Source organism: Poecilia formosa, unplaced genomic scaffold (genome assembly GCF_000485575.1).
Source record: "Poecilia formosa unplaced genomic scaffold, Poecilia_formosa-5.1.2 Scaffold264, whole genome shotgun sequence".
In the NCBI taxonomy this organism is placed as follows: domain Eukaryota; kingdom Metazoa; phylum Chordata; class Actinopteri; order Cyprinodontiformes; family Poeciliidae; genus Poecilia; species Poecilia formosa.
The window spans coordinates 679,396-705,584 of record NW_006800203.1 but is presented as its reverse complement, the minus strand read 5'-3'; the positions used below and the strand labels follow the sequence as shown (position 1 = coordinate 705,584).

General features: G+C 38.9%; 4 protein-coding genes across 7 annotated transcripts in view; 1 reads left to right on the top strand and 3 right to left on the bottom strand.

The window, feature by feature from the left end:
* frk (fyn-related Src family tyrosine kinase) overlaps positions 1-5,398 on the bottom strand; it is a 14,412-nt gene extending 9,014 nt beyond the window's left edge. Inside the window, exon 1 of the mRNA XM_007570637.2 lies at positions 4,743-5,398. Within this exon, the coding sequence (XP_007570699.1) occupies positions 4,743-5,137 (395 nt within the window). The 5' untranslated portion in view covers positions 5,138-5,398. The remainder of the gene's footprint in view (positions 1-4,742) is intronic.
* Positions 5,399-7,739: 2,341 nt separating this feature from the next.
* Positions 7,740-13,231, bottom strand: pcare2 (photoreceptor cilium actin regulator 2). Its single transcript, XM_007570642.2, has 2 exons — positions 9,793-13,231; positions 7,740-8,539 (listed from the first exon to the last, which is right to left on the bottom strand). The coding sequence occupies exons 1-2, from the start codon at positions 12,438-12,440 to the stop codon at positions 8,479-8,481; spliced, it is 2,709 nt and encodes a 902-aa protein (XP_007570704.2). The 5' UTR covers positions 12,441-13,231; the 3' UTR covers positions 7,740-8,478.
* Positions 13,232-13,519: 288 nt separating this feature from the next.
* mcm9 (minichromosome maintenance 9 homologous recombination repair factor) lies at positions 13,520-24,488 on the bottom strand. The gene is made up of 15 exons (XM_007570633.2): positions 24,377-24,488; positions 23,493-23,672; positions 22,730-22,892; positions 22,275-22,381; positions 21,582-21,788; positions 21,387-21,468; positions 20,459-20,659; positions 20,244-20,369; positions 19,862-19,981; positions 18,490-18,664; positions 17,686-17,888; positions 17,333-17,536; positions 16,957-17,039; positions 15,299-15,444; positions 13,520-14,686 (listed from the first exon to the last, which is right to left on the bottom strand). The coding sequence occupies exons 2-15, from the start codon at positions 23,655-23,657 to the stop codon at positions 13,804-13,806; spliced, it is 2,865 nt and encodes a 954-aa protein (XP_007570695.1). The 5' UTR covers positions 23,658-23,672; positions 24,377-24,488; the 3' UTR covers positions 13,520-13,803.
* Positions 24,489-24,982: 494 nt separating this feature from the next.
* Positions 24,983-26,189, top strand: part of cep85l (centrosomal protein 85L) — an 11,995-nt gene continuing 10,788 nt past the window's right edge. Inside the window, exon 1 of one of the 4 annotated variants that reach the window (XM_016680961.1) lies at positions 24,983-25,401. Coding sequence is in view for 2 of the 4 variants with exons in the window: in XM_007570631.2 (XP_007570693.1) it covers positions 25,341-25,401 (61 nt within the window). In the remaining 2 variants the exon portion in view is untranslated. Of the gene's footprint in view, positions 25,621-26,189 lie in introns of all 4 variants that reach the window. The other 3 variants (XM_007570631.2, XM_016680960.1, XM_007570632.2) reach the window with 3 other exon arrangements.

Genomic DNA, 26,189 nt, shown 5'->3' with positions numbered 1-26,189 from the left:
TATAAAAATTCCTCTGTCCTGTGTTTTTGTCTCCAGCGGGGATGCCACCTGACAGCAGAGAGAGGCAATGAGGATTAAGTATTGAAAATAGATGGAGGGATCTTGTTTTCCCCCTCAAGTAAGCCTGAGGCAACAGCACAGAGAAATAAGAGTGAGAACTTTGCTGCAAGCATGCTGGTGAAAATATTTACTTCAATACTTCATATAGAGGTGAGTTTCAGAGAATTTGAAATCATTGACAAAAAGTTGAACTTGATTATTTTATATTCAAAAGCTGAAACTCCTCAAGATTCATGACAACGTGACATGAATCACATTGCGAGATCATAAAGCTGTTTGTGATGGTGATTATGGTTTACAGCTGACAAAAAAATCTATTTTCTTTTAAGTCGGTAAAATATTTTTAATACATAAATCCTGAGTGATGGTCATGTTAGAGGCTAAGTGGGGAAACTTGTGGCTGGCAGACAGACTCTGGAGCCCTTCAGATGAAGCAGCTACAGATGATTGCTAAAGAAGCTGGTGTTTCATAGATTTTGTATTGGAACATTTTGATGGAAGATTGAGTGGAAGAAAAAATGGTGAAAGAAAAACATGTAAAATCAAAAAGATAAATGCTGCCTTCAGATGAATGTAAAAACAAAGTCTGTTCAGGAGTTCAGAGCAGATCCACCCATCAGACTGACCTGAAGGTTGAGCTCCTCTGTGTTTGGACACTTACTCCCTCTGGCTTTGGATGCTGTGCAGCTGAAAGGGTTGTATCTTTTACGTTTGGACAGTAGTGATGCTGTCCAAAAGTAACTGACAGCATTTTTTGCTAATTAGCAAAAAATGCTAATCAGCATTTTTGAGTTGCTGATTAGCATCTCAAAAAATACATGAGCCGTTAGCATGTCCTGAGTCATGAGACTGATATACACAGCAGCCTTCAGTTTGTAGCCAGACTGACTGCTACAGGCTGGATCCTGCCCACATCGTCACCATCCACAACGACTCTGAAAATACTTGGATGATGAGAACATCTCATTTCTTTGGGATGAATAAAATATTTTAGAGCTAAATTAAACTTTATTGTCCATGAGGCATTGACAACTGTTCACACTGCTAAGAGGAGCAACGTCCATTGTAATGACTAAAGGTGTCACTATGATGTTTTGGTTGGCAAACTAATCTCAGCTTATTTAGATGATGGCTAATGTCCAACTTCAAATAAAAATTTGCAACATGAACTTTCTCTCTTCAGGTGAATGCTTCTGTACATATAGTGGTATGAGACTGAACACCCAGGCTGCAGCAGCAGCCAGCCTGCTGCTCTGACAGCTGCATGTCCAAAACATTAGCCTGATAAATTAGCACAAGCCTCCCAAGAACAAAATGAACTGATCAGAGTATCAGTGCTGTTGGAGATTTCATCACCACAGTAGGTAAGGCATAACTTTCTGCCTGACTGAAAAGCAGAAAAGCTGACCATTCATTAGCATTCCATGAGTCAGTGATAAACAGCACAATGGTTGCATACCTCAGTGTCTCTTAGTCATGGAACATTTTTTTCCAGCCTGTAAATCAGGTTTGGTGCTGAGCAAAGCTAAGGCCTGGACTAAATAAAGAAACTGATTTTATTCTTGTAAAAGACGTCAGGATAAACCAGCTCACAGCTGGATAACAAATAAACTGGACCAACCTGCTTCAGTGTAACCCTCAACTTTGTTGGGCGTCCAGTCATTTTTCTGACTGCAGATTTCCCACTCAGTCAGATTCTTATCACACAGCTTAACACAAATAGCCTTTCAACTGAAACCTGAATTGAACACCATCTACAGTAAATTACAGTTGTTCTCAAGCCAAGTTGTGAACTGTGTAACTGAAGAGTGCAATGTCCAGGAACTATCAGGAAAGTGGTTTTAATGTGCTGTTGTTCTTGCACGTTTGGTGGAACAGATAACCGGGAATCAAAACTTCCTGGTCTGGGATAATGATCAACTCTTTTCAAGGCAAACCTGAGTCAAACATCTGCCCACAAGAAAGAAAAGAGATATATGGCCCACAATCACATTTTTATAGGCTTATACTGGTGTCGCATGACAGAAATGAAATTTACAGTCATTTTCCATAACTCTCAATATATGGCATAAATAAAAGTCACTGATTTCCACTTACTATATTGAGAATTAGTATTTTAGAACTTTTGCCACTTTAAAATAACCTCCTACTTTCTGTATCCTCTCCTTAGTTAACAGTTTACACACAAAGTCTTTAACTTTGTGTGAATGTCACCATAATTCCTGAGTCATTTTAATAAATTACTTTATGACTTCTGGTTAACAGTGAAGATATAACATACCTTAAAAACAGCAATCTAAACTCAGACCTTTTTTCTATATATTTTACTAGTTAGAAGGAAGTCTATACAGTGGCTCGTGGGCGGTTCTGATCTGTAGAATAAAACCAGATCTACAGAGCAGAACTGTAGGCCTGATCCTGCTCTAAAGAGAAAACACCAACACATGTGTCTTATGTGATGTGTGCCGACACAGAAACTAACTGGTTCCTTAGACCACTTTCATTTTTTACCTTTACATATTTACTTCAACAGTGAATTAATAATTAAGGCGTTTCTCTTTTAGCTTCAGTTTAGCTGAGGCAGGATCACAGTCTCCATCTACCTGTTAGATCAGGGCTCAGCAGCTCCAGAGCCACAAGCATCTCTCTGACTCTGAGGCTCATCTAATGTAATAAATGATGCAGTATTGCCCTGTGTTTTCCCTTTTTCCCTTTTTTTTTTCTATTACGCTGAAGCTTTTGCATTTGTTGACCCTTCTGGGCCATAAGTCGGCCGTAAGTCTAAAAACAACTTAATGAAGGAGAGTTTAATATTTACCATGGCCTGATGAATCAACAGGCGATGTGCTGGTCACAACTGAACCAGCTAATGAACCATTAGAGCCAGCTCTGATCTGGGAGTCTACCGATTGTTTTTTTATGAGCATAAAGTAAAAAGTCTCATCTTAGTAAGATTATGCTTTTTATTTTAACATCAAGCCCATGATAACACTACATTTTCAATCATAACTTTCTAATTATTTATGTGGGTCGGGACTTTAACAAGTTAATTTTGAATAAATAATTGCATAGATTCTAAATGCATTAGAAATTTTAACGCAATTAATTCCCTTTTTGTCTCTGGTACGACCCTAAATCTGATCCACGAGCAACAACATGGTGTAAGGAACCAACTGGAGGTTCCTGAAACACTTAAAGCTGAATGGATAGAACAGCACTTTGCACCAATATTAAGGTTCTTTTAAATAACATTTTAAATGTTTTTGTTGTTGCGTGCATATGTCTGCTTATCAAATAATTAATCTGCAAAAAGCATTTTTGAATTGAGAACGCTGCTTAATTTGTCAGTATGTGCTTTGTGATAAAAGCTGATGGTGATTAAATATGGACTCTGCAATATTTTTATTTATTTTTTTTATTTAAAATGTCTCACTCTTAGCTCTGGCACATGATCCAAACTGAAATACAATGACTAAAGCCAGTCTAATGGTTTACACTTTGCTCATATGTTTTTTTTGTTTTGTTTTTTTTTTCCAGTTTTTCATTTAGTAAACATCACCAACTGTTAATATAACCTACTCACATCCTATAATTCATCTACAGTTTATTGGTGTCACTATCAGTCTTTGAAATATTCAATAATAATAATATACATTTTAAAATTTTGACATGTACTGGAACCCTCTGTCCATCCAGATCTGTAATAATCAGAATGGGAGCCACTGGAAGTGGGCTCCTAAATAAAGTTTAGTTCAGGACCTAGTAAAACTTTCAGGAAGCCGTGAAAAACACAATGTGCTTTGATATTCCAGGAAATATAATCTCCTTCCACATACCTAAGAATCTGTGCTGAAATACAGATTGTTACATATTCTGGTAGTTACTGCGACTCTACAATAAAATAAAAACATTTATTGGAGATGAAAGAACCTGGTTAGAATCTCAGTTCAATAAATCTATGCAGTTTATTGAACTATGCAGGTTCAATATATTATATGAAACACGAACTATAGAAACCAGATAGTGACTTTGCTGTTTCTCTGCTTTATATATTAACTAATATAATAACCTAGTTTATATTAGCTTTGAAGTTCCAGGTTTTAGGGGTGAGGGACAACAAGTGAGGCTTCTTCTTTCTCTTTTTTTAATACACCAGCTGGTTTCTTTGGTTATAGAATAGAATATTTATTCCCAAGGGGAAATTGCTTATTGGTTTAAAAGCTACTCATCCAGGTGTTAAATATTAGTTAGTAGTTGATATCAAATTTCTAAAATATATATAGATAAGCGGCCGTCAGTCTGTCCAGTCTGTATTTATAGTGTTCTATGGTTACTGTGCTTCCTTACGTTTCATTGATATTGTGATATGCGTATCATTTTGTAATAAGTGGGAAGCTAGGTGTCATTTATATTTTCGAAATAGATGTTTAAAAATAAAAAATTTATCACATGTTTTGATAAATTATAAAATACAGATTAAAATATGTGACCATGTGTGTTTTCAGTCTTTGAAAACACAAAGACCAAATTCTCTGATGAGAATTTGGTGTTCTACCAAATTCTCATCAGAGAATTTGGTAGAACACCTGATCTCAGGAGGTTTGTTAAATCCTATCACCAGTTCAGAAACTCAGAAGTAACCGCTGAGGAAACATGACTCCTTACTGTTCAGAAACACTCACGGTTCAGCATCAATGCTCTCCACAGGGGCCACGTAGTTGGCCGGGATGTATCCCTTTTTGTCGATTGAGATCCCGTTCACTGCTCTGGCGATCCACCACTCCCCGGCGCTGGTGTCCAGGACCTCCAGGATATCCCCGGTGTTAAAGGTCAGGTCGTTCTCGGTACGAGCGGAGTAATCAAACAGGGCGATGTAGCGCTCCGACTTTGGAGGTGAAGGTAAAGGTCTGTTTTCAGGGGGATCTTCGAGACCCCCAGTCATAGGGTTCATCACAACCGTGATCGTTTTTTTCTGGCCACGTTTCTCCTCCTGCTCCTTCTTGCAGGCGTTACAGCAGCAACAGCAGCACGAAGCAACCCTGTCCCAGAGCGAAGAGGTCTTCTCCTGGGTCCCCATGATGCTTTCTGCCCTTCAATCACAGCCTTACACTTTGTTAAAGCTCTCCTGCTGCCCTCATTATGCCATAAAACTCAGCGACATTAATAATGCCACTGCGAGACAGCGGCGATCTTTGACCGCAGCGGAACAAACAGGTCTAAGTGCAGCGACTGAAGCTGTGAAGCTTCCTGGTTGTTGAGCTGCTTCTCGGTTCAGGTGGATGAAATCACCTCCACCTGCTGAGGAATGAGGAGTGGCCCCTGTCACTCTGACGTCACGGGCCCAGCATGTCACTGAGGAAAACACAGGAGGTTCAAACAATATGCAGCCTGCTAAAAATAAAACTGGCAACCATCCATTTATTTGAAGTCGTTTTGTCTGTGGCCTTATTAAGCCTTGACGTCATGTCTGATTATTAAAACTATTCCCTTTCTAAACAATTACATTTTAATAAACTGGATCATAAAGTATTCGGAACTTCCTACTTTCACTAGTTTCCCACAAGGCTGATTCTGATCCCGATGTGTTGAATAAAGTAAATTATATTTCTACTTTCTTCTTGTTGTCTTGCTTTGTTCTACAAGATCTCCACCACTCTGCTACTTCTCATGTCAGCCTGTTAGCAACAGGAAGTTCCAGGTGGCTCGCCTGGTGCTGTAAGGAAGTCCAGTTGGTCACTGCTGCCTTGGACTGGGCTCTTTCTGCATACACTTTGCTTTTTTCAGATTTCAAATATGCTTTGTCACATTATGTGCAATAAAAATGACATTGATGTCCATCCATTCATCCATCAGTTGAAGTAATGTTGTACATCATACATTAAGAACCAAACATGAACATTAACTGATGACCCAATGCATCAATCTGACACTAACTGTTTTTTTTAACACTTTTATGTGATGTTTTTGATGGAACTCCAGTAATGCTGAAAAATGAGCGTATTTTGAAATAACTGCCATAAAGCTGTGAGGAAAAACCTATTTTGAAATCTCCTTGATCTAGAAAGAAAACCCCAAATTACACATGTGCTCATGATATTCAAACACAGCATGACATGAATGCACGTTTCTGAAATGGCCGCATTTTAGTTTGAACATCACTTTATGGTGGACAGAGTTGAGGGAATTAATGTGAAACTCTGATCCAGTAGTATATTTAACTTTATACAAACCAATCAGATGCAGCTCTTTGACATACATCAAGTGTTTAGTCACACCATTGAAACCAGTGACCCAGCACTGGGAACCTACTGGGTCCATGATGTCATACCATCACCTGAGAACATATTGTATGGTTAAGATCTGTGGAATGCAGTTTGGCTTCTTTCTAATCTTTTTGTTGTTTAGAGGTTTGTTGGTCACAGACTGTATTCAATTTTCTGAATACAGAACATGTCCCTGTAGACAAGTTCTGTTTAAATCACAAAAGATTTCACAGCTGAATCCCTTCCCAGGAAATCATTCCCGTCATCTGCCATCTTCCAGGTGAACTTAGATGAGGATCCAGTTTGGTTCTTTACAAGTTTGTAAATGGAGAAGCCTTGATCCAAAAGGAGATGCTTTATTTCTCTACCCAACTCCAGCCTATGGTTAGTAAGATATGCAACATGTTAGAAATAATAAGACAAGCAGCTAAGATGTGCTTGTCTGAAACTGAAATCAGATTCAGTGACAAACACAAAACTTGGACTGGACTTTGATCATATTGATAAGTGACAGACATAAACTGAACAATTCAGGATCTGTTTATAGCACAGTTAAAGTGAACAGAAATCTGGTCCATTTCTGTCAGAAATAGAATAGAATAGAATAGAATAGAATAGAATAGAATAGAATAGAATAGAATAGCTTTATTGAGCCCCAAAAATAAATTGCTTATTTGTTGACAAGCTGCTCCATCCAAGGTGCTAAATATTAGTAAATAAAGATATGCAATTTATTTTAAAAAATTATATCTACATTCACTCAGTTACATTTGCTTAAGCAATGTCTTGGAAAGATTGGACTTTTAGTCCTAGTTTTACTACACTATGCTTTTTGATTTTACTTGTGTAATATCATTACTTTTACTTTACTAAATGAAAATCAAGTTTAAACAAAACCGGACCAGTACAGATACACACCTGGAGCTTTTGCTAAAGTGAGACATCCTGTTTATACACAAGTTTTGTTTTTCTATTGTTGTTTTTTATCTGCTGAGCCCTTTGGGTCACAGTCAGGAGATTATTGTAAATGTTGTTATTGGACATTTGTTAGCCTATTTTAACATATAATCACATTGCCTAATGTAAGTTTTAGTGTAAAAAATACTGCTAAGTAGCACCATTCTTACTTGAGTACAATTTTTGGTAATTTACCCACCCTCGAAAATGACCTTGGATAAACAAACATCAAAAGATCTCAGGAAATCAAAGGAGAGGCTCAAGAAGGAGCGCTGGCACCACCGTGTGGCTAAAATGGGATATTACATCAGTGCAGTTCCAAAGCCACAGAAAAATAGTTCATTTAGTTGGATAAAATGAGTAAAAAATAAGTTTCACAGTCTTCACACTAAAGCTTGTTATAACAGTACTAACAAATATTTATACATATTATTTATTAAGCAAACCTGAATGTGGATGGTACACCAAATTTGAACAGATAAAAGATTATTGTAGATTCCAACAGAAACAAGAAATTGCCAAACACTATTTCCATGTCAGGAGAGCTGAAGGTGTTGGATGAGATTAGATATCTTGATCTTCAGCTGGACAACCAACTGAACTGGAGACACAACAATGAAGGTACATAGAAAACTGGAATAGAAAATATTTCTTGATTAAGATTAGGTTGTTCAGTGCAAAAAATACAAACACAGAACATTTTCAGTCAGAGACTCTCAGAAATGCTGAGACAGACCATCACCGTCTACCTTATTACCATCTACAATCTTTTAACAAACTTGTATCAATAAATTATTTATTTCTATAGTCATTTACACGACCAATATTTCAACCAGTGCTTCACAAAATCAGAAAAAAATGACAACAGGTTAAAAACAAGAAACATGGATAATGATATACAATGTTTTAGGCATCCTCAGTTTTTAACTATAGACTAGGAACATATTTAAAAGTTTAGAATTGATGTTGCATTTAGCAAAATGCTTAAGTGTGTATGTAAACTAAAATAAATTATAATTGAAAGTTCTTTAAAAAAATGAGCTCAAAAAACTTACTTGAATTATAAGATATGCTCTCTGATCTAAGATCAGCGCTACAAAAAATAATTCACAATTAAAACAAACAACAGAAACATTTCAGGTGTTTATAATAAATCTTTTCCATCTTCCTCTGTGGATTTGTTCAACCTTAACCAGAATCAGTTTCCAGCAGCTGGATCCACCTGGGACTTTTCTTCTGTCTTCAGAGAGTTGTCTAGACTACAGGGAGTGACAGAGAGTGGAGGTGAGTTTTCCTGCATCAGGTCATGTAGGGCAACAGGTTTAGAAACTGACATCAACTGTGGAGTGGAGCTACAAATCTAATCCAATCTGGATTAAGCCCAGCGTTGTACAGGCTGGAGGTGACTTAGTAGTATCATTGTAGGCAGTGTGCTTTTGTTCCAAATATAAAAATTAGAACTGATTTCTTTTTTAAAACATGGAAATGATAAAATGAGTTCATAACTTAATAAAAATAAAAACATTATCATGCAAACTGCTTCAACATCATCTAAGAATATGAAAATAAATACACTTAAAATTATTTTAAGTACAAGCCACATTTAACCTTAGGAATATTTCACTTCTTTTTAGAAATTTTGTTTAGTTCACTCTCTATTTCTTAGCATTGTTGATGATGGTACTTCAAGGCCAAGTTTTGGTCTTTAATTGTAGATCACTAAAAACTACAAAGGGTTGGATTCCATGGAAATAATCCCATTCTTCACTGTAATCTCAAATATTGAAAGTAAATGATTGGACTCAGTAGTCTATTTATTTATTAACTTGGCATAAATTAAATGGCTTAATAATGTAAAGAACTTATCATAAACTAAATAAAGACTCCTATGCAATTTTTTTTTCTCACAGTTGGAAGTTAAATCAGACCAATCATTTCTTGTTTTAGTTTAGATAAAATTACCAACTTAGTGAGAACATTTTTTAGAGATCTTTTTTGTAACTGTACTTCAATTCAAAAGCTTACATACATTTGGTCAGTATCAGGGATAACTGTTTTTTAGCCTGTATCATTGCGTCAAACCATATGAGTTTCTTTCCACAAGTTTCTCACAGTATTTGGTGGCGTTTTTGCTCCGTCCTCCTGACAGAACTGGTGGAACTGAGTCAGGTTTAAAGGCCGTCCAATAAACTTGAGACAGTGAGAAAAAAACGTGTACATGTTTTTTTATTCAGTGTAAGTAAATATGATATAAACAAATAGATATTTTGTCGTGTACCTCCACCTCTAATGTAACTTCATTGTCTCCTGCCTCATTTAAAAGTGGATATTAAGATATTCGTATTAACTTGGCGAGCTCTGCTTGGACAGACACCAATCTACATCTCTGAACGTTTTCATCCCTACACCCCCACCAGGGCCTTGAGGTCCTGTGACAAAGATTTGCTAATTCCACCACAGTGCGCCCAGTTCACTGTGTTAAGTATAAACCTATCTTAAGGGTTCAATTTACCTGTATTTTTCTGCAACAGGTTCATCCTCCTTGGTCTGCTGGGACACCAAAGGGGCATGTGTTTCCAGGTGTGAATAGGAAGTCATTCCAGGCCTCTGCTCTGACTGTGTGCGACGGGTTGAATTCTCTCTTCCTCTTGTGGACGATCTGCCTCGAGAGACTTCCCCCCATTTTCTGGGGAGAACAGAACTTCCAAAGGGCAGGCAGGCCTGGGAATTGTTCAACTCGTTTTGACAGAAGACTGAGCGGGCATCATGAAAGGACATATGAGGAATTATCTGTTCTGTGCTGTTATCATTTGCACGTGTAACTTTTCTTGGAGAATTTGGACGAGAAGAGGATCCAGAGTTGAGATGCTGTCTGAGTACAGGGGGATGTGGAACGGTGTGGTGCACAGAAGGACATGATGGTGGTAAGCGTACTCGTGAAACAGGTGGTGCTATGACGGGCAGACTGCAGGACGGTATCTCATTGCCTTCACATCTTGTAGCTTGAAGGGATGTTAAATCTCCTGAGACTGGAATTTGAACATTTTTCATGCCGGTGGATTCTCCTGCATTGCGCAAATGGATAATCTTTCTTGCTTGTTTGTAGATCCTTTTCGCTTTCTCAGTTTGTTCAGACAGATCTGTTTCCAGTTTCAACTTTTGATGTTGCACCTCAGTAACTCCTTCATGCCTAACAGGAGGGGCAGGTGACACAGCCATTGATCTAATTTTTACATTTGCTTTGTTCGGCAGAACTTCTACATTCTGCATAACTATCTTCCTTCGCTGGGAAATCCCAGTGGTCTGGTGGATTAACGGAAGAGTCAGAACCGGGTCTTCATGTAGTTTTTCATTTCGTAGTTGGTCTTCATTGCGTCGAAACGAATTGTCCATTAGAACTTCCAGGGGTGGCGGTGGTAGATTATCCATATCTTGGTCATCCCTGCCATCTGGAGAGCTGCTGCTGTTGTTGCCAGAGACGATGTCACCTCCTGTTTTATTAACTACTCTGGACTCTAGAAGAATACAACTTTTATTGGGCCTCATGATGTGAGGTGCAGTATGTAAAAGACTCTGTCCAGGTCTCCCATCAACAACCCCTTGGCTAAATGTATTTATGAGCCTTCTGACTGAATAGCACGTTCGTGGTTTATTTGATGGTGAAGATAAAGAACCAGGTAGCCGATTGGCTCTGTCTTGGTTTTTGTGTTCACCAGCTGATCCATCCAAAGAATATCGCCGATGTCCAGCTTGATGCAAATTGCACTGCAGCTTTGCAAAGTCATTTAGTCCTTGCATTTCAGAAATTATATAAATTTTTTCATCTAATTCCAACTGACTCTTTTGTTGCTCTGTTATTAGAGAGTGTTCAGCATTGAAAAGTTTGAAGGCAGGCTGCTGATCTTTCATGGAGTTTTCATACATGTAACGAAGAGCGTGACAGGGATCTGGTGGAGAAGAGTTTGATCTCTTCCTCTCAAACTGGTCAATTTCATTATCTTCTTGATATTTTTCTGCATGCCGCTCTTCATCCTCTTCCTCCTCCTCCTCTTCACTATTTCTAGTATTACTAACAAAACCAGCTGAATAATTTTGATATGTACCCCGAATGTTGACTTCAGACCCACAACTTCCTGATCCAGCACTCCCACGGTGGCAATGGTTCCTTTCAGATCCTGTCAAACTCTCACTCTCTCCTCCAATACCACTGTCCTCACTGTGCAGTGCAGAGTCTTCTGGGTTAGACTTCCTAATAGTCACTGTCTCAACCTTTGCAAGTACTTGAGCCAACCTAAACTCTGCAGCCTGCTTCGCCTGAAGCTTCTCAGTATACAGTTTAGAGAGGGAAGAGAAATACTCTCTTCCCTCCTCAAGTATAGTATCGCTCCGAGTCTTCACTGAGCTTTTAACTTGCCTGATTTTTTCTGATGAATCTGGAAGTAGTTGATGTAAAAGATCTGGTGATGGATCAAAATTATCCATAGGTTTAGCCGAGCATACAGCTTGACCAAACATCCCAGAAGGTAAAGTCATGCTGTCCCCATGCTCCTTGAGCATCAGCTCCCCCTCTTCAGCCATCTCCTCTAGTGCCTGGTTGATTTCCTCAAAGTACAACGCCAAAGCAGACATTGGTGTTTGGAGGGACAGCTGTGTCTGGGTAGCCTGGTCTAGAAGCCCCAGAAGAATTTCATATTTGGAGATATTTTGGTTCAGGAAATTGTAAGCAGCCTGGTGAGCTCTCACCATATGTGGTGACAAACCTGCCTTTGTTTGCACTACAGAAGACTTTCTCTGCCTTTCTGCAGATCTCTTCTTCGTGTTTTTCTTTCGGGTCTCCACCTTCTGATTCATAGGCATTTCCATGACAATTCCAATTATTTCCTGAGGCATTTCCTTTACCTTTGTTACCTCAGAATCCATGTCATTTTCAGGAAGTTTTGGATCAGGGTCCAGATGAGCCACTGAAGTTTCTTTTGTGCAGTATTCGTCAGTAAGTAGTGGCAGTTCCTCTTCCTTGTTTTGAGGTTGTAAACAGGTGTCTTCATCCAGTGCAGGTCCACCATCCGCAACCTCCTGTAATTCTTCAGTGACCAGGGCATTCTGAACATCAAATTGATGTGGTTTTGAAAATAACTTTCCTTTTGATGGTGAACAACCCATGTTCAAAAGCAAAAGTGTTACGCAGGAGAAGGAAGGAAGCTCTCTGAAATGAAGAAAAAGATTTTATCCAGTATTGATTTTTGATTCCAGTCTTACAGAAAGTCTCTTGTATCCGTTTTATGGTTTCCTCTCAAAGTCCAGTTGCAAACTGTACTGTAAAGACGACTAGCAGTGTTTACAAAGAAGTGCAGAAGATAAGTCAGATTGTGCAGGTGGGTGCTGGTTGCACAGATGGCCACAGTAAGTGCATTAGCATCCAGGTACGTACAGAGATACACACACACATGCGCACACACACACACACACCAGAACATTTATATCTAAGACTTTAATCTCATCAGGTTAATCAGAGTCAGGTTGTCAGAGTGTTTTTAGCTTCATCTACTGGCCTGCTGGTCAAGTTTACAGCATGCTGGACCTATTTCAGATGATGGCCATTTAAGACCTGAAAAATGCCCAGCAATTCACATGTAGTATTGACATGTATGTCTTATCTGTGTTTTGTTTCATAATCATTTACACCAAGAAGTGTAAATGATTATTGCACTTCTTGGTGTAATATGTTGGCAATGTCTTTTCACTGTCATTTTTAACGTTGTTGAGATGTTGTACCCAATAGTCTCAAAGCTGAACAGTCGCTCAATATCATAGGAAATAAACCACTGAAAGAGAGACTCACTAAAGATGCTCAACCATTGTGAAAATTATAAAAAGAAACTGAACATAGAAATAATGCTCCTAATTATCCCATCACCCATTTATTCTTCAATGTTTTTCTACTTTCTGTTTCACTGCAAAGCTGACTGACACCTTTGCAGATGGCATCTTTATATCACTTCAGTGTGAAAAGGACAAAATCAAAAATTGGGATTTAAAGATCATTCATGCTTTGTTTTACCTGTTGATGTCAGTTGACTTTATTTTTGCATTAATGCAATAAAAAGGTTTTGCTTCCTTGAGCTGGAGAAAGAAGCAGATATGAAACCGAGAAGGCACAGTACAGACATGACTTTCACATCCTTGTTGGTGTTATGAAAAATTAAAATGTCTAAATTAAAATCAAACCAGGTTGTCCAAACCACATTTTATCCCAATTTTTATATTCGATTAGAGCAACCTTCTTAAGCAACATTTCATCGGTCAAAAGCAGAAATCCAAGAAGAAAGTTCACTAGAAAAACAGTTTTTTTTTCTTTTTCGTTATTTTTTACAGACACTTTCTCATATGAAGGTGATTATTCAGCCTCTGCTCAAAATTTGAAATACAGAAAACAAAACATGTACAATTCCTCTTTTTCACTTTTAAGAATTTTTGAACCAAGAAGTTTTTTAAGACAAATAAATAAATTCAGTTCCTCACTACACTATTTATGCGGACAGTCTTTGGTGGTCTTTGAAACTTCTTGGTCCCAGTCGGTGTCAAGGACATCACTAGAAAAGACAGTAAGACCAGAGAAAGAAAAACCTGAAAGGAACGGCTTAGATCCATCATTATTTAGTGGCGGGCTCAAATTAAAGCACTTCCTTTTCCTCATGTTCACCTCACTGTTGCTTACAGGTTTTGCATGTTGGTTTGGAACATGAATAAGATCCGACTTCTTTAGTTCACACTTAGAAGTTTCTGTTTCATGAGGAACTCTTTCCAAATTAGTCTGAGCTGCTGTAGGTTTGCCTGTACAGTGTTGTGAATGTCCATTATTTAGCTTTTCCATTTGTTTCTTTTTCTTTGCTTGTGGCATTTGGCTAGTTAAGTCATCGTGACTAGCTGACGTCTGCATATTTATCCCTTTTTCTCTTAACGTTTCTGCTTCATTACCACTGTGGTCAGGTTGTTTCCTATTTCTGGGTTTGAAAATAAAAGCTGACAGTTTTGTGTGCAGGCCTGTCAATTTTGCATCTTCGCCCGCCATCTTTTCACTTAGCAAAACATCATTGTTGTTCTTCTCAGGCAGGAGTCTCTGTTCTTTTTTGTCAACTCTGCTTTGCCCTGCTCTTAGTGCTGATGATACTGACCAGCTATTGTTTGGTGCAGTATTTATGTTTCCTTGGGTTGATGTAATGATGGGTAGGATGACGTCATCTGGGGACAGTGAAGGACTCGTGGCAGGAAGCTGGTCCAAACAACTCTTCACTGTTACACAACTCTTTAGGTCACTGGAGGTTTCAGAGTCTGAAACATGTAGTTGATGCTGGTCTGTAGAAACAGACAGGTCACACACACTGGCCTCTGGGGTGTTGCTCCTTAGCCTAGCAAAGACACAACATCCACAAAAATGCATTTTAATATGATTTACAAGTCTAGGTTTGCTAATTGCACTGTCCACTGCATAAGTGAAGAGTTAAAAATATACAGTATTAAAGGTAACATGAACAGCTATAATATCTGATTTATCTAACATAATCACAGGTTCTTTGAACGTTCAGCTGTTTTTAAATAAATTTACAAAGTTAAGCACCCAGAATTTAAAAGGTAACTTTCACAATTTACTATTCACTAAAAACTAATGTAACTAACGTAAACGTAATTTAAAACTTATAGCTAGTAATACCATATTTTAACATGAAAAATTCTTTGCTAATTTACCTGCATATTAAAGAATATTAAGTACTACATTTAATAATAATGCTTTGCTGAGCTCCCTCGGTTATGTACTACTATTTTGTTTTGTTCCTGCATTTCCCTCATCCTCTGGTTGGTTGGTGGCTATAGCAGCTCCTGTCATCATTCAGCCAGGCTCCTATTGGGTGCCTAACTCTTAACTTTTTTTGTGTAACTAAACCATCATGTCAGCAACAAATCTTAAGCACTAAAAATGTGCACATGAATAAAATAAGTGTTGAGATTCTAGAGTTGCTCACCTGGCCAGTCGCTCCATCTCACTTTGAAGAATCTCAGGCAGGTTCAGTCCCTCCAAGAGCATCTGACACTGGGTTTGATACTGCTGAAGGGGGTCGGTGGGGAATGTTGTTAGCAAAGCGTTTACATTTCCCAGCAAAGCACCACCCTAAAGGAAGGATGCACCAGACGGTTAATGACTGCCACAGGACTGCAAAATAAAACAAGACTATACAACATGGGAGCACAGTGATCGCAACATTGGTGTCTGCAATATCCATGTCGCAAATGTGCAGTAGTTTTTGGCTAATATATTCCAGAGTGCTACTGCAGGAAATGCTCACACCAGACATAAAAGACCCTGGTCAAACTGCTAAAGGTCACAGTGATGGAAGAACAGATGAGAAGAGGAGAATAAAGGCATAACTGCAAATGATAATATTTATCAACTTTATTACCATCACTAGATTTTCTAATATTAAGCAGCTCAAACTCTTTACAGTTTGAGCAAACTGAATCCTGGGTGTTTCTGTCTGGCATGAACTCATGACATCAACAGAACAAACCCATTTAGTAACTGCTCAGAACCAGGCCGATCTTTCTTAGCAGGCAACATGCCATCTTTTATAATAAGACAAGTCCTTTCAGTTTACTTGAAAGTTAGATTTTAGACGTGTGAATATAATCTCACCTTCACTGATTCCCTAAACATCAGTGATGCATGAGCCAAATAATTGTGAACAACTTTCTTCTTTGTTGAAGAAAGTTTTCAGGTTTTAATGAGTTTGAAATTGTCAAATCAATTCAAATGTACATGGCTCAACCAGTCAAACAAATTTTCATTTCTCGAGTCAAAACAAGACTCAGCCACGTCATAAGATCCAACCCCCATCCCATTTTTCTGTGAAAACTTTCTAATCATAATATTGTATAACTATAAATAAACAAAAACAATCAACAAATCAACTAAGTAAACCACAAAAGTCCTTTTTGTTTTCTGCAGTGTATTCTACAGTAGGGAGAACAAGTATTTGATACTGTGCCAATTTTTCAGGTTTTCCACTTGCAAAGCAGGTCTGTCATTTTTATCAGCTACTCTTCAAATGTGAGTGATGGAATCTGAAACTAAAATCCATAAAATCACATGACTTTTAAGTAATTAATTAGCATTTCATTGAATGACATCAGTATCTGATAAACTACGAACCAATATGAACTCCAGGTCTCACAGGCCTGTTAGTTTTTCTTTAAACCCTCCTGGATTCCTCATCTTAAAGTCACTTGTTTGAACATGTTACCTGTATAAAGACACCTGTCCAAAAACTAAAACCAACTCCAATACATAAATAAAAATACACACACTGATATCTACAACTCACTTTCATTATGATATGAAGTAATTGAGAATAAGTAAAGCATCTACAAATGAACAATATAACAAAGAGATGCATAACAGTGTCCCCAAGTGCACCCAATGTGTCTGTAGCTTTTTAGTTTTTCCTGCAGCCTCATGTGGACAGCAAAATATATAAACTGAAGATGCTACAGCCATGTAATGGAAAATACTGATAAGGATTTTGGAGCAAACCAAAATGTATCTAAAGATAAGAACATTAAAGACATTAACATCCAAAGGATCATCACTTGTATAGTAAAATGGGTCAATCTGTTTTCTCCTTACCTGCATGGAGCACTCCATGACTGACACAGCCGTAACAGCATCTTCGATAGTAACAGTCTCTCTGTACATGAGCCGGGCATGTGCTGTGTAAAGTTTAAGAAAGGAGCAGGTGTTTATCAAATCATTTTCCCTTTTACTGGCACTGTGATGCCATCTGGAAACATGCATATTTTTAAAGATTTTTTTCAGATTTCCCTTTCTTTTATGTTCAACTACATTTCTGAGGCACAGCAAGCATCTTTAATCATGTCACATATTTCAGTAGCTAAAGGTAAAAGATTAAAGCTGTTCCCATTTCACTGACAGTCCTCTGAGTTTGAACTTTTGATCATCATAATGTAAAGTGAAATTGTTTTGGACTTCAGTCTGTTCTCACCTTCAGCAAGTCTGCTCAGACTCTCCAGCATGCGGATAGTTGTGCGGGCGGCACTGTGGCCGTCTTGTTGACGCTGCAGCTGGTAATAACGAGTCAGGATGCAGTTGGCTTCTTCGGACACCTGAGGCTGCAGCTGTTTAATCACACTGAAATAAGTTTTCATTTTCTCCATGGACCAGAGCCCACTGGCATCAGCTGGAGTTCCTGAGAAATCATGGGGAGACATGTACTGATGCTGCCCGTAAAGTGTGTCAGAGTAGAAGGAGAAATGTAGCATGAACATCATCAATGATAACTAAAAATGAATTCAAAACTAGATGGGGGGGAAAAAAGAAAAAAAACTTTAGTCCTACCTCGGTCCTCAAGAATAAAAGAAGAGATGATACAGTCCCACTCTACGTTTCTGGTGTCCAGCAGAACCAGAACCAGGTCGAACCGGCTGAGCAAAGGACTGGCCAGAGCCACGTTCACAGAGAGAGGCTGACTGGGATCATACTGTCCTTTGGGGTTGGTAGCTGCCAATATGGTGGTTCGAGTATTCAGCTTGCACACCATGCTGTAGAGAGATTAGGAGTCAAGAGATCAAAACAAAAAGTGTAAATAGATTTTATCTACACATATCCTATGATAGCATCATTTGTATTCAACTTTAATTTATACTTCGGTTTAATTAATACATCTATCCTAATTGTATGAGGCCTACATGGAGAAAAGAAAAAAAAGAATCATGATTTACTTTTGCTAGATTCTGCAAAAGCTTCTCAAGGTTCTGCAAAGGTTTTGAGAAATCCCAATTTTTTCTTTTGCAAGATCCAACGGGACATAATCAAGGTGGAAATTGGGACCCGGCATTGACCAAATGAGGATAAATGTATGAAATTACCAAAGACACTGTAACAGGTGGCTTGTGCTGCAGAAAAATGTGTAGCAGATATGTGTTCCACACAAACTTCAACCGCTAGAGCAGATTCAGGAGCAGAGAAGGAGGGAGAATTAGCACCACAGGGGATTTGTCATCATTGATGGGACATAATAAGAGACGTGACCGGGGACAGAGAGACGATGAGGTCAGAGTAGCTGCTGTTAGCCCAGTGAGAAAGAGTGGAAATGTTCATGCAGGGAGGAGGGCAGATGTCAGTGAGTGTAAATATACATACCCAGCTTTGGCTACGCTGATTGACTGCTGCTCCATCGCTTCATGAATGCTGATTCGATCATGTTCTTTGATGCTGCTGAATTCATCAATGCAGCACAAACCACCATCAGACAGAACCAGTGCTCCAGCTTCCAGGTGCCAGTCACCTCCATCTTTTACTGCAGCAACCGTCAGACCTTCAATAAGACAGAGAGAACAGGAAGACATCAGGAAATGTTTAGATTGGCAAAGTAGAAAATGTTCTATTAGAAAAATGAAAGCTCTCAGAAACAGCAGTGTTCAAAAGTATGTTTTAAAAAAGGAAGTAAAGCTCAAACTCCTTACAACCACCTTAATGTTCAGACATGCCATTGCATTGTGAGCTCACACACATTCACACACTGATGGTGTTACTGGATAGTAGCCACAGCTGACAAAGGCCAGGCAACTTTTCATCACCTCTAACCTTTATTTTTAAAATGTACAAACTTTGGAGGATTTCAGGGAATGGTGGGAACTCTGAAACTTCATGGTTGGATAACATCCTGAAATTTAGCTGGTCATGTAGTCCAACTGATCTATAACCTCTAGCATGTAATAAAAAGTATGAGAAATATTCCCATGCAATAATAGATGAATCACCATGCTTCACAGTCGACTGTGACTGGAAGTCAGCATTCATTTTCCACTGACAAATGGAAAACAGTTCCCTACAACCAAAAGGAACAAGCTTGCTTTCAAAAGGCCACAAAGTTGAATAAGTTCTACTTAGGTCAGCCACTGTGTTATTGGTAAATTATAGCCTCTTCATTTCAACAATGAAACTTTGTGAGGACTTCCTACAAACATCTTGAGAAATCCCAATTTTCTTTTGCAAGATCCAACGGGTCATAATCAGGGGTGGAAATTGGCAGGTGTCATTTAACTACACAAATACTCACAGGTATTTGCAGACCTTCTGTGATCACCCAGGCTCTGTCATTTAAGTAAGACTTTATCACTTTCAGCATTCAGAAATACTTTATTTATGCCAAAGGGAAACCAAATATGAACTCAAATCAGGCCAGGCTGCCACACACCAGCACCACCAGGGCATCTGACCAGCAGCAGGAAGGCAGGTGAAGTGTCTTGCCCAAAGACACAACGACTGGGGCAGATAGAGCGGGAACTGAACCGGCAACCCAAACATTGCGGGACAAACTCTTACAACCACCACCATCATCATAGCACTATAGCAGCAAAAAAAAAAAGACTTGTTTCAGTGCTGGTCTTGAATAATCCTCAGGTGCCCCATCCTTCCTTAAGCTCCTATAGAAAACACTGCTCATAGAAAACACTGCTCATAGAAAACACTGCTCATAGAAAACACTGCTTATGATTGGAAAAATACTCACCAGCACTGGTTGATCCAATTCCAGCAGTAAGTACGGATCGGGAGATTACCTTGGCTGCATATTTCAGAAACTGAGATTTTCCTGTACCAGGATCACCAACCAACAACAAATGGCATTCTCCTACAAATTACAAGAGACATCACACAATCACATCTTGCTATTTTTGTGTTTTTATGATGTAAAGCACTTTGAACTGCCTTGTCGCTGAAATGTGACATACAAATAAAGTTGATAGATTTTTAGTTTAAATTATTTTCAATAGTAATGAAATGAAATCAGACTTAAATATGGCTTTATAGAGAAACTCAGACATTTTACAATGAAATAAATCATTCCGATTCACACTCACATGCTGATTATGGCAAACAAAGGAGACAAATACCTCTAACTTTGGTCCCAGAAGAGTCTATTCTCTGGACTCCACCCGCCAGCACCATCGCCACAGCCAGTTTAATTACATACATGCCAAAAACCTGTGGACACAGGCTCAACAAGATCTCATTCCTACCTACAGAAAGAGATGAGAAAATCAAATTACAAAATGCAAGTTATCACAAGAAATTCAAAGATATTTTGTCAAAGGGCTAAAACACTAACCAGCCAGTGGATTCTGCTTGTAGCTGTCCCAGAACTCTTCAAATTCTTTCTGAACATCTTTTACCATCAGAGCAGCAGCAGCCTGCTGATTATTTGCTTCTATGTTGTTAGCTCTGAGGACCAACTCCACATCACAGGGGGAACCATCATAAAGGGGCTTCCAGCGGAGATACATTACACCATAAACCGTTATGTCATCACCTGAAAACATATTTTATTTTAATGAAAAAATCTCTTCTTGAATTTAAGAATTATTTTGGTTGCAAAGTTGACATGCATTTGAACCACCTGTAGTGCAGAAGACAGAGGTTCAGATGTCTGGGTATCCTCATAACAGTATTGGGGGTTTGGGCAACTGGCTTACATCTGACTCCGTCATCACACAGAGTCAGCACTAGTAGAGGGGAGTGTGTGCGACTACTGCTCAGATAACACTAGTGAACTATGCAGGAGGGGCTCAGAGTAGAGCTGCTGCTCCTCCACACTAAGAGGAGCCAGCTGAGGAGGCTCAGACACTGGTTAGGATGCCAGTGGGGAGCCTTCCTGGTGAGGTGTCTGGGACAACATCCCAAAAGAAGGAGAGTCAGAGGAAGACCCAGGACACACTGGAGGGACTGTGTTTCTCAGCTGGCTTGAGAATGATTTGGGATTCCCCTGGAGGAGCAGGACCAAGCGGTTGGGGCCAGAAAGGGAATCTGAGCCTCTCTTAAGGCTGCTGCTCCAAGAACCCAACGCTAGATTAAGAAAAAAGGTAATGAAGAGATATTTGTCTTGGTTTATTAAAGTGCCAAAAGCACTAAGTAATGTAACTATACTGCAGATTTCAACAGTTTCTTGCACTGAATCTGAGAATTTCAAAAGCTGTTAGGAGAAAATGTCAGTTTTCTATTACATGTATTTTACAAATACTTTGGCTGCTGATTCATACCCGATTTACAGCTGTCAACCAGGTCATCCTCCAGCACTACCACTAAGGAACGAGGAATACTGCCCACTGACAGCCTCTGAACCTGTTAAAAGAGAGGGTCATTTCATTTTCTAATGGAGATTTAAAAGAAACTTCTAACTTATTTTTCATTTTAATAGAAACAAAGAGATGGAGTTATATGAAAATGTTCCACACTTGCTCTTGTATCTTAATTTCCTGGTAGTCCCTGCAGGCAGCAGGCTCCGACCCTCCAGACAGGCAGCTGAATTTAAAGGAATTACAGGCAGCAGGATTTGGGCAACCCACCGGCTGGACGAAGGTGTAAAACTGGTCAAAATCAGCCTGCACCTTGAAAACATGTCGGCACTTTGTGCACATGTAATCACGCTCATACTCCAGAACCTAATAAATACATAACAGCAGAAACACAAAAAGAACATCCCAGCATTTATTTATGACTCTGTTTACTATATTTGTAAATCCTGCAAATGTTTTAGAGTTGGAGATATGTCAGATGTTGCTTCAATCAGGAGATGACAAAGAGAGATGATTCATCTATGAACGACAACAACTTTTTCCTATTATTGCAGGACAAAGCTCAGCTTCTTTCTGCGTTTTTTGTTTTTTGACATTTAACACTGGATGGTATACTTTCAGTTCTGGATGTGTTACTTATGGGAATCGTTTCACACACGTGGACAAAACTGTTGGTATTTCTGTCCAGGCCTGATTCAACTGATTACCAAAATCAAGACCATTTTGGATTGGATTAGGAGACAAAATGACAACTCATGAATTTTTCAACCAACAGCTCAGTTTATTGAACTAAATCATAAACAGAAACCAGACATCCTGCTTCAAGAACAGAGTTAACATGTGATTTCTTACCTTAGCCACACTGGTACGTATGACCGTACCAGTAACAGACAGAAAGTGACCCACATCTCTGGACCTTGGAATGGTATGTCTGGTTAGTTCTGGACACACTGGCAGACCTGGGATTAAATGAGTTCAAAAAAGACAAGAAAACCATAATGGAACAAAGAACATCCTAATTTTCATGAGTGCATTTGGGAAAAAATACACTATATGTTTTTTATAAACTGTCATAAATAAGAATCAGTAATATTTAATCCTAAACTTCTCCATTTCACTATTTCTAGTGCTTTAAAAATCTACCCTTGAATATGCGGAAATATAAATCCAACAATAAGAAAATGAATGAATAGCATTTATGTTGTTCAAATGTTGATCAAAATGATTAAAAAAACACAATGCATACAATAGTGTAAAACAAAACAGCATAAAACAAACAGAGCTCAGTCGGCAGCTGAATGTCTTACCTGTGATGCGGGTGTGATATATCTGCCTCAGGCCTCTCTGACCTGCTCCCTGTCCTTTGTCTTTGAGAGAAGCCTCATCCGTTAACTCCAAGGCTTTTTTCTGTAATACTTTATCAAATACAGCCAAGACGTCTTTTGGATATGCATTGAAATAATCCCCAACCTAAAAAAAAAAGACAGATTAATATCAGTGCAGTGCAGCGTGGTAAGACAGATGTACTTGTTTGCACTAGTCAGCTATGTGACACACAGCTTGTACTTGGTCTCTTTTTGAAACCAAAATCAGTCCTGACACTGAAGGATGGACTAAAATTTCAGGTGCGGTTTCCATGGATACCACAAACATCACAGGAATGTTAACCCAATTCAACATTACAGACTCAGGAAGGTGTTTCTCAGACTAATACTGGTGTCGTTTTTGCAGAGTAGACAGGCCTCTTCAGTAGCGTTAGTTAATTTAGTCAACAGCTACTGAAAACAGAACATTGTAACATTTTGAGATTTTTTTAATCACAAACTTCTGTTCTTTCTGTGCAGAAAAATCAAATATAAGCATAAATAGTAGCTAGCAACAAGTGACAGAAAGTGGCTAGGACCAATGCATCAGGTCATCCCAAAAATCACAGCAGATCATAAGAGTCAACTGCATTATATTCACGTTGGACAAAACTGGTCACTCAACGTGTCCTTCTGTTACGAACAAAACATCTAAAGGCCATCACCTCTGCTTTAATCAAAAAACAGAAAATCATGTCAACAGTACCTCCATATTTGCTTCAAAAAGTGTCATGGCGTTAACCACAACAGAGCGATGAGTGTCTTCATTTACATCAGTCCTGAGCTGAAGAATGTCACCATGATGATGCTCGGTCAGGTAGTTTTCAAACACTCGACCAATCAGGGCCTCCTCCTCAGGGCTTATAAACATAGTGTTGGCTGAGATCTGAAAGCCAAGCAGATGTTCGTTTGCCATGTGGAGCAAGCAGTCAGTAGCTAGAATTCTGATTAATAAGGTACCTTATTGATATATTACATTTATTATTAAGGTTATAAGGCATCTTATAGTCTATCTACTCTTGTGATGTTTTAACTTTAAGAAACATGAGTTTTGTTACTTTATCCTTCACTTAACATGTTACAGCAGAAAAGTAGCTTAATATTATTAAAAAATACTAGAAAAGGATGCTGAAGTCCAGTCCTCGAGAGCTACCATCCTGCAACTTTTAGAAGCATCCTTACTCCAACAGACCGGGATCAGCTCTGAACAGGCCTGGTAAAGAGCCATTCATTTGATTCAGGTGTGTTGGAGCAGGGAAGCATCTGAAAGTTGCAGGGTGGCAGCTCTGGAGGACTGGACCTGAGCTCCCCTGCACGAGAACGTGTTTGCTTCATAAGAGGATGATCACGTGGGTGTAAGCTTGATGCATATAAACACCAACATTCAATATGCCGTTATTAACAAGCAAACTGCTTTGTGTTCGTTTCAACGATAAAATACTATTTGCTCTCATTGTTTCACATTGTCAAATGTTCTGTCTGACTACAACATTCTGAACCTTCCTACTCCGTGCACGCTCCCGAGGCACGAAATTCGGTCGTGGATAATTACCTAAGCACGACACCTTGTTAGACATGATGCGTACTTACTGGTAGTAGTATGCTGAGGAAAATTAACTCCGTAAAAACAGTCAATTAACATTCCGGGATTTGTTGTCGATTTCTTCCTCTTCTTCTTTGTCCTGTTTTTTTGGCGGTTGGCAAGAAAACTGAGGGTGTGCATTACTGCCACCAACTGGTAGGGAGTGTTTAAACAATTTAGTTTCTCTTTTCTAATATTTTTGACATTCTAATGTAACATATTCTATTGTTTCATCCTTCTCGGTGATCACAAGTGCAACATTAGGTTTTTGTATTTTAAAAAGTGTATAATAATAAGGAAGAGGATTAGGGCCACTGAAGAAAAATAATCCCGACATTTTTCTCAGAATTCTGACTTTAAAGTAGATGTGAACCTGGGCGAGACCAGCTTCAGTCACCAAGGTGCGAGTTGTGGCGGAGGACTGCAAAATTTCTGGAAGAACATGTTAGATTTAAGCCCGTTTTTCAGAGGGCGAGATATCCCCAAAGATACCATTTCATTAATAGAAGAACAAAAAGGCGCTCTTGCCGCTCCCTTAGAATGCTGCCCTGAGCCATTGCCCATGTCGTCCATGTCGGAAACACCCACTGATCCTCAATAAAAAGATGTTGTTAGTTTGGTGTGAGGTATGGCGTACGCAATATATCTAGCGTCGCATCAGGAAATCTGTGATCGATCTCATGGTCTGCTTGAGAAATCTGTGGACGCGCATTCAGCTGAATGAAAGCCTGGCTCTGTAGTGGCCCCTTCAGAACCTGGTTTGGTCTTTCTCAGTTCATCCTGGATAGAGCCAGGATGATGATAGCGTTATTCCAAACCTGGCTTTATCTTTTATCCTGGATTTTGTAATGCCATTTTTGTGAAACAACCCTCAGGAGTTAATGGAGTATCATGTTCAGTTGTTAAATAAAATTGGGGGAAGGTCTTTCGTACAGAGGCTGCTGCTGGCTGCCGAGGAGGAGGAGGAGTTTCATGCCTGCGTTTTGTAGAGGACGTTCAGCTAAAAAGCTGCAGACCCACACAAAAACAGGGGGTAATTTTTTGATATATTACTTCTTAAAGAACAATCCAGACGATGGTTTTATTTGTTCTACAAGAAGTCATGTTTGAGTCGGTATTCATGTTTTTTTTTTCCGGAAGCTGTAATTTCTCTTTTGTTTTCTGATCGGATTTCGGGTTTCATGCTCCCCGACATTAAACACAATGTGGGACAGAAGTGACTTTAAAGCCGGATTTGAAGCTAATAAAGCAGGTGAGAGGCTTGTAAGCATGTACTGTATTAATGCATGCTACCAACAGAAGAGCCCGGCTGCTTGGATTTAAGGACGACGATGAAGTTAGCATCCGACTTACTGCTTCCGATTCGGCCCTTCACTGAAGAGCTATTACGATGCATTTGTTTAGTACCTTTAATCCGTTTAAATGCGAAATCTCAACCACTTTGGATGGTCAGACTTTAAGTGGTTTGTTTTATTAAACGATTACAAAAATATTTGTTTTGATTTATGAAACCTGTGTTATTTTCATGAAAAAGATGAAGGGGTGAGTTTTGGCTCTCTGACATGAGGCGAACTTAATCTCCTGAACAGACTTATTTTACATTATTTGTGGATTCTATAAAACATGATGATATCCGCCTTAGGCACTAAAAGTTTGAATTCTGCACTACAGATACATCTCAAAACTACGGAGCCCCTAAGGGGACATGGAGAAAAAAAAAAAAGGAAAGAAATCCCGCCTTATTATCTCGAGATCCCGACTTATTATCTCGAGATCCCGACTTATTATCTCGAGATCTCGAGATCCCGACTTATTTTCTCG